Consider the following 15,503-nt stretch of genomic DNA (forward strand, 5'->3'; position numbering starts at 1 on the left):
TACCCAATACCAATATCAGTCCATCCCCAGGTCTGCTGTCTCTATGCCTGCATTTCAAAACTTTAGTTCTCAAAGCAATATTCCAAGCTCATCTTTCTTGCCTGTTGTGCCAGTTCTCATTCTGATTCTCAAAGATCACTTCTCGTCCCTCCTGAAAGTCCTCACTAACATTTTTTTGCTTGGCCCAAATCCATTTTTATTACCAGCCACACCCATCCCTAAATACCTTCTTCCAGACTGAGAAACACAGAGCCTACAGACCACTTCCATTTACTCTCTACCCATGCCACCTTATCTCTCATCATCTCAGGCCTGTTTCCATGAAATAGCAATAGTGAAGCACCTTATTCATGCCTTCTTACTTCTTCAAGACAGATCTGGAGGGCCTGTGGCTATGGACTCATTGCCTAAGCATCCTCCAGCAATGACCATTCTCCTCCTCAGTGTGACCCCATTAACATCTCCAGGCTCCTGTAAAATTCAGTTTACCTTAATACAGAGGTGCAGGCTGCATTCCACTGTAAGCCATACCCTGTCCAGACCCCCCTGTCTGTTACTGTCCCCTGACATTTTTCATTCTTCATTTTTCATTCACTCACTGTGTTGTGATGATGCATGTACATATTCTATTTTCTTCAAGGCCACTTACTTCTGTATATGTAGCTTCATTTATAGAGAAAAACATATTCCGTTTTGATATAAATATTTGGGTAATATTTTCAGCATTTCAACCTAAACCAGAAATGTTTGGTCCTCTTCCCCTCCCTATATAACCTGTAGCTAGATATTCTGCATCATTTATATCCCAGGATGGGGTAAGGTGATTCTGTCATTCCTCTAGCCCTCTACGGATGGTGGGGGGGGCATCTTAAAAGTCTTTAACCCCAAAGCTCTGTTCAGCTTTTCTCCCAGTCCTAATGTCTAAATGACAACTTCAGCCGCTACTGGCTTCTTCTTCACTTAGCAAATCTCAGATTTTTCTCCCACTTCTAAATCCTTCCTTTTCCACAAGAGCAAGTCCTGAGCATGATTTAGTATTACATGATTTCTGTGCCTGTCATAGTACCCTCAATGACATAGGACTGAAAGGAAAGTCTGCCCAGGGTGGAATTTTTTTCCAATCATAGCACTTCCCAATGGAAAGGGTGATTTAAGGACCTACTCAGAGTCATCACTGGACTAAACAGATTGATGACAAGAACAGAGTCATTTTAAAGGCCTGATTGCAAGGAAATAATCTAAGTGAGTGCTGGCTGAATCTTATACTTTCATCAATTCTACAAATTCATTCTAGTGCTGAGTGCCTCACTCTACTGGTTAGAAATCTAATAGGAGGCACTGAAAATTATGTGAGCCTTATACTGATTCTAGATACTCATTTCATTGTTCAGAGTAGCTTTTGGGGAGGCCATTCTTGATTATTAGCCACATTCAAAGTCCCATTTCCTTAGGGATCAGGATGAGAGCCTTGTTTTCATGAGGTCAGGGTGCAGGAGCCCTGATGGATAGAATCAGGGTGTGAGATCCCTGATGTAGAGGCAGATGTCACCCCAGATGACATATTATAAATAGAATTGCTGAGGTTGCCTGGTAGAAGAAAGCAGTTAAGACCACATTTTCACCTATCACCTTAATAAAACCTAGTCTTTAAGGTCTCAGAAGGAAACAGGAGCCCCTAGTGGTAAAGATGGTGGCAAGCAGAGGTAGCTCTGAGTGCTCTGATCTGAGGGGATGATGCATCTTCTTTAGAGTCCATCCAGATTTACAAATCCTAGACCCAGAGTGGGTACTACAAGAAAATGTGGGTGTGGCTGCCTCTGCCTTTGCAAGCCTACCAAGGACATGGACAGTGGTCTGTGGGATCTGAAAGCAGAGGTTGTGATCAGGAAATATTGAAGTCTATTGATTTAGCCCATGTAGCAGGCAGGACTGAAGCCCAGGTCCTTGAGACATGTTCCTGCATTCAGCTATGAGAAATATAAGTCAGGTGCAGAGGCACCAACCTCAATCCTCTCTGCAGTTCACTATAGGGTCAGACAGGGTCTGGTCTGCTGTTGACTGTAGAGGAGGACAGGGAAGCACAGGCAAGCAATAAGAGAGCAAGTTTATGGGAAACAGCCAAAAAATGAGATTCTTGTAAAATTAAACTTCTGAAAAGTAAGAGTTGAATTTTGAGTTCAAATCTATTCCAGATCTACCTGGTGCATACAAATGCAATTTTCTCTTCATCTAACACTCAAATTAATATGAGCACCTGCATCATATAAGAGACCTGCTCTATGTGTAGACTTTGGCAAGTTGCCTACCCTCTTTCTCTGCCCTGCCCCTATCTTCTTAATATCAATATTCTCCATCAGAAATGTCAGTTTTAATGAGTTTAAATGGTTCAAGGCTGCATTCTGGATGTGGGATTCAGGGCTCTCTGGTTGGACGTAGCTCCTCTCATCTTAGTATCTTCATCTGAGATGCATGAAGAACATGAGTGTTGGTTACCAACTTCCCAGTCCAGCCCTAAATCATGCTATATGTGAATATTACCAAATCTTATTCATAAAGAAGAAATCAGCTTATCATGTATGAGAGGTAGAATATTTTATGGGCCTAATAATAAAAGTGTGTGACAAAATCTTTTTTAACATGCTCAAATACACTCCCAGATGCTCTGTAGTTTAAAATCCCTGGGACCACAACAAAGTATGTGATGTTCAGTGTGCCATAACCAAATATGTGGGGACACCCCAACAAAAATGTGTAAGCATACATGATTCACAGGCATCATAGCAACAAAGAGGACAATACATTTTAAATAATACTATTTTGACTCTCCAGTAATAAATAAGCTTCTAGAATCCATATTCATATGTGTCCTATTACAACTTGCTGTGTTGTTTTGTTTTCTTCTATGGATCTGGAGCACAAGACAATCTCACCTCTTGAAATATCTTCGAACACCCTCCTCCTCCCCACTGTGCTTGTTCTGCTTGTTTGTTTCATATTATATTATGAATTTCTTATAGTTTTTTTTCTTTGTATCTTTTTATATGTCTAAGAGAAGAGAAAACATTCTTTATCATGCCCCTAATATTAGTCTCTTCCTTACTTAGTTTTGTTGCCTGGATTCTGTTCCAATCCTTTTGTTCTCAGCACAAAGATCTTCACATTTGGATGATTCTTGCTTATAGAATGTTACTTTTACCTGGGGCTGGAACTGCATCCTCTTTCTTTTCTTCTGTGTTGTGCTATATCGCCAAGGTGCTCCATTGTCTCTTCAATGATTTTTTCCATAAAGATTGCTCTTTATGCCAGAAATCTTCTGACTAAACTCTGCCCTTCTCTGGAAGGCTGTGCTGAGCTATAAGTCTATTTAAAGTGACCATGCTGGGTCTTTTCACCATTTACCTCCATATCCTTTCTATGTGACATGTCTACTTTTTTCTTGTATTCTTTGTTTTATTCAGCTCATCCTAAAAGCAATGCACAAGCCAGATCTAACTAAAAAAATAAAAAAAGTCTGTTTATAAAAGGCAGTTTATTCCTAAAATGGGTGCTAGTTAAGCAAGGGCAAAATACAAATGCATCTTCTAAGAAATGCTGTAAAATTGCTCCTTAGATTCACATCTTAATGAATTTGCTGCTTAGTCTCTCCCAATGACATGTACCTTTCCTTATGCAGCCATCAACACAGCGTGTTGTTTGCTGTTATTCCAACATAAAAAAATTCTGATGGCTCAGAGGATAGTTTAGTCCCACAACCTTTGTCTAGCAAGCATAAAGACTTGGATTCAATCCCCAGGACTTCCTCATATGCTGAGTGCCATTTAGGTGGCACTACTGTTTATGATCCCTGTTGTCATAGTAAAATGTGATTGATTTCTGGCACACTGAAACCAAGTGTGTGATCCCCAGAGAGCACAACAACTACCCTGATCTACCCTAACTACCCTGTTACCCCCATCACTGCAATATTGACCAAAGGAAAAAAAAGAGAAGGAAAATAGAAAAAAAAGAAAAATAAATATTCTACTAATATATTTCTTAGGCTGTTTCTTCAAACTTTCACTTCTTTATTTGGGGAACTGTGTATTTGATGGCTCTTTCTTTCTATCTGCCTCTCTACATCTTTACACTTGTACACATTTACTCCTGCCATGTAATAAGTCAGGCACACTGAATATCTTTAAACATATACATTAGGAACTGGAGAGATAGCACAGTAGTAGGGTGTTTGCCTTGCACACAGCTGACCCAGGAAAGACAGTGGTTCAAATCCTAGCATTCCATATAGTCCCCCGTGCCTGCCAGGAGCGATTTCTGAGAGCAGAGCCAGGAGTAACTCCTAAGTGCAGCCAACTGTGACCCCAAAAATTAAAAAAATTAAAAAAAATAAGCAGTACATATTAGTTTTTTAAAATTCTGGAGGGAATTCAGTTTAGAGGAGAATTTTAGGTTAGTGTTTGGAAGGGCAGGGGATTATCCAGGAGAAGTAGTGGTAGTAGTAGAAGTAGCAGCAGCAGCAGCAGTGGTAGTAACAGTAGTATTTATTGTAGTCATACATGACAGATGACAGTGGCTTTAGGTGAAATATGGGGGATAATTTCTGCTTATTCTCTAGAGAAAGTAGATATCTGGAGTGAGTTCTATAAAGTGATAATACTACGTGATTTTCTTTCTTCTTTTTTTAAAGGAGGTAGTAGGCCAGATAAATTTGGTAGGATTTGCTAAGCACTGTTATTTCTAAGGTCCTGAAGTCCCTTGCATTTCCATCTGTGTGAGGAACTTGCACTCTTGGCCCCTGACATATCCCCTCAAGTTCTTAACTGCCAACCATCCTCTAGTCTCCCTGTTTCTCTAAAAAGGATTCTAGGGATTTTATGGAGGACAGGACAACCTCTGTGTCTCAAGGTCCTTCATTTAAACACACCTTGGAGTCCCATTGCCAAGTGAGATACTAAATTGCAGTCTCAGAATATAGGATGACATTTATGAGTGGAATATCATGTCCTTAGATATTGGGGTTCTGAGTCCCTTGTCAAGATAGGTCTTTTCAACCTATGATCTCACTTGAAACCCCATTCATCCCATCTATTTGCCATTCATGATCTTCACTCCCCCATGTCTCTTCAGGTTACATACTGCTCAAAAGATGTGCTTGTTATTCCTAACAGCTCGCTTCTAGAATGAATCACTGACATAGTCCATTCAATAGCTCAAATTGAATTGGTCATTCCTTCTTTTATGTATCTCATTACCTTTTTTGTTCAAGATTTCTGGAGTCTGTAATGGGATTTCTGTGAACAGTGACTTAAACAGGGCTGACCCTAAAGATTCTGCTACCACAAAAGCTAGTCATTAAATCCTGAAGTTTACTTTTAAAAGATAAACCAAATTCTGTTCTTCCTTAGCCCAAATTGCATGGTTCTAGCATTTCTTCTCCTAATTTGCTCATGGATATTGTAACTCTGAAGTGATTTCCTAACTGCTTTTTAGCTTTCTAGCTCCTGAAAGATCAGAGGGACACTCATTAGAATACAGTCCTGGTGTTCTGCAAAAAACGCTCTGAACCATTAGAATGCTCTAGCATAATATTAGACGTCAGCTTCTACTTCTCTGGAGGGAGTTTCAATCAATAAATAAGTAGTTCTTAAAAGATGAAGAAAAAACTAAAAGGAAAGGAGGAAGGTGCTTTTTTTTTTTTTTACAAAGAAGAAACTCAAAAAACTGAGATGGGAATAGGACAGTCTTTGAGAGTGAGATTAAAGCACACCAGGAGTCAAAGCCTTATGATAATATTCTTATTAGTAACAATCACTAAAAACTATAATTGGTTTGAACATATTTTTGTTGATATATTATCCTAAATGTAAACTAACCATGAATACATTTTATCTTCCACTTTTTGCTATCTCTCAGCTTGGTAGCATTCTTTTGATTAATGAAACTGGGGTAGCGGCTGTATGGCATACTGAGAATATACTGGGGCCAGAGCGGTGGCAGTAGGGCGCTTGCCTTGCTGCACTAACTTAGGATGGACTGTAGTTCGATCTCGGGGCTCCCATGTGGTACCCCAACCAGGAGCAATTTCTGAGCTCATAATCAGGCATAACACCCGAGTGTCACTGGTTGTGGCCCCAAAACAACAACAATAAAATAGAATATATATTCATTTGTACCAACAGGCTGAAATGCCTTTTATTCATTTTTTTAGTCACAGGGAGGGTTGGGAGTCCAACATTAAATAACTAATAAGAAGTTGCAGGGCCAAGGCCAGATTTTTAGTACAATAGGCAAGTATCTTGCCTTGCGTGCAGCTTAACAAGGTCTGATCCCCAGACCTCATATGGTCCCCCAACCCTACCAAAAGTGATACCTGTATGCAGGGTCAGGAGTAACACATGAGCCTCGAGCACCACCAGATGTAGCCCCCAAACAAAAACAAACCCAAAACTTTAGAGTGAGACAGCAGAGACAGAGAGAATCTCCCAATTCAATCTGGGATGAGAAATTTAACAGGAGTAGTAAGGATGGAAATTACATCTGCTTCAGAGGTTAATTTTACTCATCTTTTTCTCTCTGTGAGAGAATGCATAATTTCTTTAAGACTCAGGCAAAAGTCACTTCTCTATCCTCCCATCCCCACACCATGACACTCTATAAAGGACTTGCTATTTTAGTGTCATTAGCAGAATAGTGGTGGGAGCACCAGACTTCCAGCATCTCCTCTCACCAAGAAAAGAGCTGCCCGTTCTTGCCCACTTGAGCGAACATCAGAGCATGAAGTCAGTTTATATGGGGGTTGCCCAAGGCACAGAAGTAGCTGAAACTCAAGCTGCAGATGAGCGTGACCACAGATTGACTCCCAGCCCTGCCCATCTCTCTTGCTTGAGCGGAGGTAAGAAGGTCAGAGTCAAACTTCTGATCTGTTCATTTCCAAGATAAATCAGACATTGAAACTTACACGGGGCTCAGAAGATCAGAGGTTGTGTGGGAATTCTGCGCGGTGTCCTAAATGAATGGTTGATGGATGATAGTTAGGTTAGGGGATCTCTGCTCAGTGTCAGGCCAAGCCCTGCTCATCAATAACAGAGACAGATTTCCTCCATCTACACCCATCAGCATCACCCTGTTGTATCGAATTAGATGCTCAAAACTCAGGGTTAGAAAAATAAAATTCGGAGTGATAGCACAGCAATAGGGCATTTGCCTTGCACACTGCTGACCTGGCATCCCATATGGTCCCTCGAGCCTGCCAGGAGAGATTTCTGAGCCCAAAGTCTGGTGTAACCCCTGAGCACTATCAGGTTTTGCCCAAAACAAAACAAAACAAAACAAAAACAAAAAGATTTGGAAAGTAGGAATAACTAATGTTGAATTTTTTGTTTTGCCTTTACAACTTTGTAATTCTGAAGTTGTGATAGAAGTCCCTAAAAAAAGAGAATGTTGTAAGGACTTTAACACCCATATAAGGAGTTTTCTTTACCCCTTTTATTGGTTTAAGCTCCTAATGTGATGCATGTGATTCATTTCTTTCTATATTGAACTGGAAATTATGATAAATAACTATATCTTATTCCCAGTAGTTTTATACTCTTTGATTCACCCTGAACTAAAATAGGCTGTTAGCTGAACTGTTTCAGTATTGTAACTGCCAAAAAGGAAAGCTTTGTATTTAAATAATTGGGACCCGGGCAGCTGCCTTGACGTGGCAGTTTGAATAATTCTCAATTCATTATTGAGGCAATTCAGAATCTTGCTTAGCTCCAGATGCAAACTTCTGGGATTTTATCCCTCATTGCAGAGAAGATTTGATGAAGAAGCACCTGGTATAAGATTCTAACTCACAAATTGCTGAAAAGGCACCTCATGTTCACCTTGCCTTGATGGTGTTTGTTCTGGTTTTAGAATGCGGATGCTTGTGGTTCTGCCTCTCATGCTGACTGTGGTCTGCCTCCTCCATGTTTTCTGCTTTTTCCTCAGAAGAGGCTCTGAACTCCTGTGGGGTGAGTAACAAAAGAAGGTGGTCTTGTGGCATCATTATGCATCAGTTTTTACCAGAAGCTCTTCAGTGAGCTCACCACTACCCCCTCTCCAATGTGTTTTGTTACACATTTCCCAAGAAAATATCACAAATCTTGAGTTAGAAGGACTGGATTACCATTCTTTCTGAACAAAAAGACCATTCCTGTGATTGCATGATCAAAAACTTGCCCTTTTAGCTGGTCTTATATTTGAAAAAAATTATCTTTCCTTGAGGATTATTTGTGGTTACCTCCACTACAGAATTATTTTCAGAAAGTAACTTCCATGGTGTATTTTGGATTTAGGGTGCTATACTGCCAAATTCAGCTAAGAAAGTTTCGAAATGGTATTCAAATAATTGCAGCTCAAACTCTGCTTTGTTTTTATCCCCATGTGGAAAAAAAAGGTCTGGTACACAAAGAAAGGGGTTTTACTAGAAGAGAAGATTGGGCTGTAATCTCTATTGTGGCACTCTAGCTGCTGGCCTCTGGGACAAGGAGACCCCACTAGATGGGAGTGGGCCATCTCCACAGTCTTGCTGGACTTCATGTCCACCTGGCCTGGCCTGAGATTCTGACTCTGCTGGTATGCTAAAACTGGTAGGCACAAGAAACCATATTTACCCCACTTTTTAACCACCTTTGAGGTACATTTTTGAGACCATTTTTGAGGTGAATTACCATCCAATACTGACCCTTCAGTCATCAGCAGCTCTTCAGTGGGAAGAATTAGGGATGTACCTTTACGAGGTACACCCTAGTTTTCTGAGCACTTTGGTGTTATTGACCTATCACAAAGATGATGTGGAGAAACCTGGAAGATTATCCACCACAATTTTTATCTGTGTGATGAAGTTAATACTCCTGCAGTTGCATTGTGACCTCAGAGAAAAATTATAACCCATAGATATAGACTGATGCACACTTTTAAGGGGATTCAAGAATGGCCTATTTAATTTTTCTGTTAGTATGCACTATTTTTGCATCTTCCCCAAAGTAACAATTCAACAAATGTGAATATATCAATTAGCCCCTCAATATTATATACTTATTCAAGTTTTAGTTTAACAAAAATTATACTCACTACAGTTGAAAGACATGTAGTTAATTTTTCATGCAAGCAGTTCAACAGAGATTAAAAATGTCTATAGACAAACTTTATTTAAATCCTACTTTTAAAAATAATTCAGGAAATGGGGTGTAAGAGATCATACCAATGAATAAGGTACCGTGTGGCTGACCCAAGTTTGATCCCTGTATCATATATGGTCATCCATAGCAAAGAGTAATACCTAATCTCAGAGCTAGGAGAAAATCATAGCAGAGTCAGATATGGACCCTAAAACAAAATCAATAAGTAATTAAAATAAAATAAAATCAGGATATGTGGCATCTTTAAGTTTTCTACAGCAACTTTTTAATTATTTCCCTAACTCTGAGAGATTTGATTTTTTTAACTTTCTCTAACTATATAAATAATGCACAATAGAGCATCTGATTAAAAATGATCTACTTTGGAACTTATTTTATTGCTCATGAGGCTATTTTGAAGTTGCCTTATTACTTGTTTACTTTGTAAATTGCTTATTTCAGAAATATAATTTGTCTTACAGTATTTCAATTTTATAGTCCTTAATATAAGAGATAGTTTTTCTAGTTGACAACAAGACAACAGTTGCTTTGAAACAGATTAATAACTCACCGGTAAACTTTCTTAGAAACACAATTTTTTTTTTAGAAACACAATTTTTATCAGCCATATTTCATTACAGCCAAAACTAAAATGATGATGCTGGGTGTCTGTGTGTGTTAGGACTTACCGTGATTTCAAGTGGATTGAGAACAATCCACTCTGTTGTTCCAAAGAAGTCAAAAACCCAGAGAGTGGTCCTGGGTCTGAGAATCAGGCCTTTGCTGTACCTTAGAGACCGTCTGTCAGCAGAGACAATCCTGCTAATCTCTAGTTTTGGTTTTGACTGCTTGTTCCATCCTGGCTTATCACCCACTTCACAGATGAGAAAATAGATTCACTGCAGTCTCAGTCAGGTGTGGTAAAGTAAGAGCAACCTCAGTCTCATTGCCTAAGCTTTCACAAAGAAAGGACACATGCTTGTATTTGAATATGACTTATGAGCACTCACTGAACATGATTAGGACTAGGGAAGTATTTAATTCTTTGCATGAAATAAAGGCAAGCATAATCTCCATAACTGTCTTCCTGAGAACAACCTTGTATAGCTTTGGTGGTTTCCAGCATCACCACATTATCAGCGTCCAAACTCCAAAACCATCTATCTGCCCACAGCACTAGGCCAAGTACTACAGAAAATGGCCTTCAGTCCCTAAGATCCTGTGGGGAAGCCCCAACTCAAACAAAAGAAAAGAAGTCAATTATGGGGAAAAAAATTGGGTTTCACAATTTACTTATGGTTATAGCAATTTTTTGTGTAGGAAATTGAGGCATAAAAACACTACAATATTCTGCATAGCACAAGAGCAATCATGATCTTGCAAAGGTTCCAGTCTAGGAGTACAAGAGAAGTACGATTCAAAAAGAAGTAAAATCAACAATTAAAATTCATCATAAAATAACTTGACAGTGGAAAACATTTTGATTTTATTCAAGAAGTATGTGAATGACCATTTTGGGTCTAAGGAAAAAGTCCATTTAAGTCCTATCTCCCAGGCCCTGAGTAAAGTTTCATCATGAACATCATGTGCATTCATCACAACACAGATTGGGATGTACTTCTTATGTTTGTGCAAAGTCAAGATTTATGTGCAATTATCTTTATGGCAAATGTTCCAACAAGTTATAGCTGTTAAGAAAATAAGATGCAAATGAACAAGGGAAAGCAAAAGCTTTGACTGCAGATTGGGAAATTTGGGAAACAAGCCTAATGAGTGAATTTGTTTAAAAAGGGAAATTGGCAAACTTTATTCCAGTTCATTTGATTTCAACAAACAGGAATTAGTGAAGTAAGGACCAGAACATTGCATTGAGCAGAACCAGGTGTTCAGAGTTGGTTGGACAAGGACAAATCTCAGGGACAACATAGTTCATGTTTCAGAGAAAAAGTTCTCAGCTATTAGATTTGGATTTTGTTTGCTTTTGTAAAGTGTGTACAGATTAAAAATACCAGGTGAGTTCAAGATAATCCTGCCACTACCGCTTAGAAAGAGACAGACCAGAGTCAGAGTTCAGAAGACAGTCAACTTCTACTTGAGCAGTGGAAGAAAAAAGAAACCATGTCATCAGTCAAAATGAGATCATCCAAGATCCTACAGACACACCTAATATATTGACTGGAGTTTTGCACATTAATTCTTTTTCTTTTAAGTGACCACTATTAATTATAAAGTTACAGGCATACCATTTTTAAACAACACATTTTCCACCAGAGTGTCATGTACTTCTTCCACTCACAAACAGTCCTAGAGATAACTAGGAATAGGTAAGACAGGAGAAAAGCCAAGGAACTAAACACTGATGAAGAGATGAGTGTTAAAAACATTGTACAGCTGAAACTCAACATCAACAATATTTTAACTCTGTTTCTCAAGGTGATTCAATAAAAAAAGAAAGTTTTTAAAGCCCAAGGAGACCTGCCAAGTCACTCTAGATTAGAAGTCAGAGGACACTTCAAAAGTAGTTCAGCCTGAAGCTCTTTCATGCAAGACATATAGCAAGCTCTGACCATATTCAAAGTCAAGTGGAAAAACAAAGGGTCATAACAGATTCCAAAAATGAAAATTTTGAGTTTAAAAATTTGAGTTAGTAACTGTATTAAGTTGGGAAGAAGTGGGAGATAATTGCAGAGAACACAGCACATTTTCCCTTAAGTTTTGTTAGGGCCTCCATGCTCAGAATCCACAGAAGTTTCTGGCTTTGCTGTTCTGTTTCTAGGAGAATTAAGTCTCTCCACCAGCTACCAGCTCTCACTTCTTCCCACAACAGCTTTGATGACCTTGGCCTAGCATAGTATAGCATAACATAAACGTGTCCTAGTATGAAGTGACTTATTTCATAGTTACTATATCTCTAGGGAAAATGTACTCAATGTATCAGAAGAGTGGATTGGGCCCAGATAAATAGGAATAGAAAAAAAGGATAAGGGGATTTAAAAAAAATGCCCAAATCCAACAGAAACTGAGAACTTGTATTCAGTAGGAAATGTATCAAAGAGGAAGGGTGATGGACTCTGGGACAATGATGGAGTAAAGAGGACAGCTGGGTGCAGGGTGTGGCTCTGTATATGTATAAATTATATTTAAAGTTCTATTAATTACAATTCTAAACCATGGTGCCCAAGAGTTTAAAAAGAGAGGGTTGGTTAGGGACTGTTTATTTATTTTGTGACTGGGAAGGAAAGTCAAGGATACTTGAGGCTAGTGCTCAGCAATGCTCAACAAGCTTCCTTTGAAGTCTATCCAGCAGAGAGGGACACCAGGCTAGGGGCTGGAGTATTGAAGGAAACCTTATTGGATCACCACCTTCTGAGAACTTGCAACCTTATAGGAGTACCTGTTAGCATTTATAACATTTTAAATTCATCATACTTTATTTTATCTTGCATCCAGAATGTTTGTTAAGGTTTAGGACACAGACTATATATAACACAATCCTTCTAAACTTACCCATAATTTATTTTTCATAATGTACTGTGACTAGTTTAAAAGATATTAAAATTTACTTTTAAAGAATGTTTTGTTTCTGTGTAGATATGATTTGTCATATATTTTAATTATTTTTAGAAGTAAGGCCATGCACTGCCTTTGATAAAGTATTGATTATACCTAAGACTGAAGTCTAATTAATCAAAGGAAGTTACTTGTGTCCTTTGCCAGAAAAATTTGCCTGGCATGCATTATACACTTGAAATATCAAATTTTAATCCAATGAAACCATAATGGGTCTCTCTACCAACATGACATAGACTGGGCAAATGCAACAAAAGGCCTTCTTCACACTCTAGATTCTGAAAGTCTAATTCAAGATGAGAGCAGATTTGTCATGTAGCCAGAACTTCTCCTAAAAAGGTATCACGGAAAGAGCAGGGAGCTTTCTGGGTTCTTTTGTTTTTACCAAGGATACTTTTTTTTTTTATCAAGCCCATTCATGAGGTCCTTTATCACCTAATCACCTTGTGGTGTAAGAGAAAACCCAAAACATTTTCAGGGACCTAGGAACTAGTTTTGGTGATACTCAGGCAACTGAGCAAGACAAGTAGGTCTTCAGACAGGTTGATGTGATTCTTCTCAAGCCTGTGTTGATGAGGTCCACCAAAATTACCCCAACAGTACTTAGGTAGAACTAATATGGAATCAGGTTTCAAATTCAGATCTTATGCATGCAAGACAGGCAACATGAACCACTGGCCTATCTCTCAGTGTCCTAAGCACCTTAAACACTCTAAATCTAAAAAACTAACACCAGGTAGGGGGAAGGCGGATAGGGGCATTAGCAATGGGAATGTTGCACTGGTGAAGAGGGGGCATTCGTTTTATCACTGAAACCCAACTACAATCTCTCTCTCTCTCTTTTTTTTTTTTTTTTTTGGTTTTTGGTTCACACCCGGCAGTGCTCATGGGGTTCCTCCTGGCTCTATGCTCAGAAATCACTCCTGGCAGGCTCGGGGACCATATGGTATGCCAGGATTTGACCCACTGATCTTCTGCATGCAAGGCAAATGCTCTGCCTCCATGCTATCTCTCCGGCCCCTACAATCATGCTTTTAATCATGGTGTTTAAATAAATATATTATTTAAAAAGGAAGAAATAAAAAACTAACACCTACAAAACTATTCTTATATCAAGTGAACACTAGGATTTTTCGTGTAGATTTAAGGGAATAAAAAACTCAGAACTTAGTATTGTCTAAACATTCTAATAATAAAAATTGAAGTAAAGTAATTATGCTTTTAACTGAAAGCTGTTGGAGTAATTAAGTAATTTGTCTTTTGTTTCATACAATTGTTAAAATAGGTAAACACTATTATGGACTTTATTAATTTATTTAGGTAGTAAAAATGTTTAGAGGAAAAATGTTGATTCAGAATAAAAGGTGGTGAAAGAGAGAAAAATAAATCAATACACATTGTGATTCACTAAATGATATAGCTGGCTATTCCTCAGTGCACATTGCAAGCAGCTGTCAGAGGTAGAACATCACTTGGAAAGCTGTGGATGGAGGAGTGTGGGTTAATAGGTTCAGATTCATAGATCTACTGGGCCAGAGGTCTGTGATGACTCATAGATCACCAAAGCTCTCTGGACCTGATGGATAAAACTTGAAATGGTAAAGTATTGTAGGATTTTATGTTTTGATTTGTGTGTGGTGTCTTATTTTATAGGAGAGACAGAAGAATCTCATGTCTTCAGCATTTTGGAGGAGAGCAAACATCTGGTAGACAATGCTTTCTACAAGACTATGCAAAGGTTGGTGTGCCAGCAGAACCAAGGGAAGAAAGAAGTGGGAGGTGGAACATGCACTCCTAGGAACCACACACCTGACATGCTGTTGTGTGTTTTGTGTGCTTTGCTTATTTTACTTGTAGAGAGGGCATTTTTGATTATCTGGAGGATGAAAATCTGATTATTTGGGACAACCCTTTCTCAAGAAGCTCTCTCTATACCATTCATCCCATAACATATGTTTATTTTGTATCATTGTACATAATGTGTTTTATTTTTTTAATTTAAAATTTTAGAATTTAACTAAAGAACTACGGTTTAAAAAGTTATTGATAATTGAATTTTAGGCATACAATATTTAACCACTCCACCAGTGTCAATTTTCATATCAGTGCTGCCATACTTCATCAACCTCCACCCCACAACCAACCTCCCCATCCACTACCAGAAACCTTGACAGGCACATTAATGTTCAGTGATTTAAGCTTAGATCCAAGTTTTCAGTGTTGTGAAATCTGTGCTTTGGGTTTTAGCAATATCACTCATCTGCGCCCCCACTATAACTGGACAATTCTGTTTTTCCATTACTTCTCTTTCTCATCTTTTTCCTCCCCTCCTTTCTTTCTTTCTTCCTTCCTTTCTTTCTTTCTTCGTTCTTTCTTTTTTCTTTCTTTCCTTCTTTCTTCTCTTTCTTTCTTCCTTTTCTATCTTTCTTTCTTACTTCTTTCTTTCTCTTCTTTCTTACTTTCTTCCTTCCTTTCTTTCTTTCTTCGTTCTTTCTTTTTTCTTTCTTTCTTTCTTTCTTTCTTTCTTTCTTTCTTTCTTTCCTTCTTTCTTTTTTCTTTCTTTCTTTCTTCCTTCCTTCCTACCTTCCTTCCTTCCTTTCTTTCTTTCTTTCTTTCTTTCTTTCTTTCTTTCTTTCTTTCTTTCTTTCTTTCTCTTTCTTTCTCCCTCCCTCTCTCCCTCCCTCCCTCCCTCCTTCTCTCCCTTCTTTCTTTCTTTCTTTCTTTCTTTCTTTCTTTCTTTCTTTCTTTCTTTCTTTCTTTCTTTCTTTCTTTCTCTCTCTCTCTTTC

General features: G+C 38.5%; 1 protein-coding gene across 1 annotated transcript in view; it reads left to right on the top strand.

Annotated features, from left to right (window-relative positions):
- Window positions 1-283: 283 nt before the first annotated feature.
- The window catches only part of TPO (thyroid peroxidase), a 127,097-nt gene continuing 111,877 nt past the window's right edge, over window positions 284-15,503 (top strand). Inside the window, exons 1-3 of the mRNA XM_049784653.1 lie at window positions 284-501; window positions 6,672-6,889; window positions 14,370-14,454. Of these exons, the coding sequence (XP_049640610.1) occupies window positions 284-501; window positions 6,672-6,889; window positions 14,370-14,454 (521 nt within the window). The remainder of the gene's footprint in view (window positions 502-6,671; window positions 6,890-14,369; window positions 14,455-15,503) is intronic.

This window comes from Suncus etruscus, chromosome 12 (genome assembly GCF_024139225.1).
Source record: "Suncus etruscus isolate mSunEtr1 chromosome 12, mSunEtr1.pri.cur, whole genome shotgun sequence".
Taxonomy (NCBI): Eukaryota; Metazoa; Chordata; class Mammalia; order Eulipotyphla; family Soricidae; genus Suncus; species Suncus etruscus.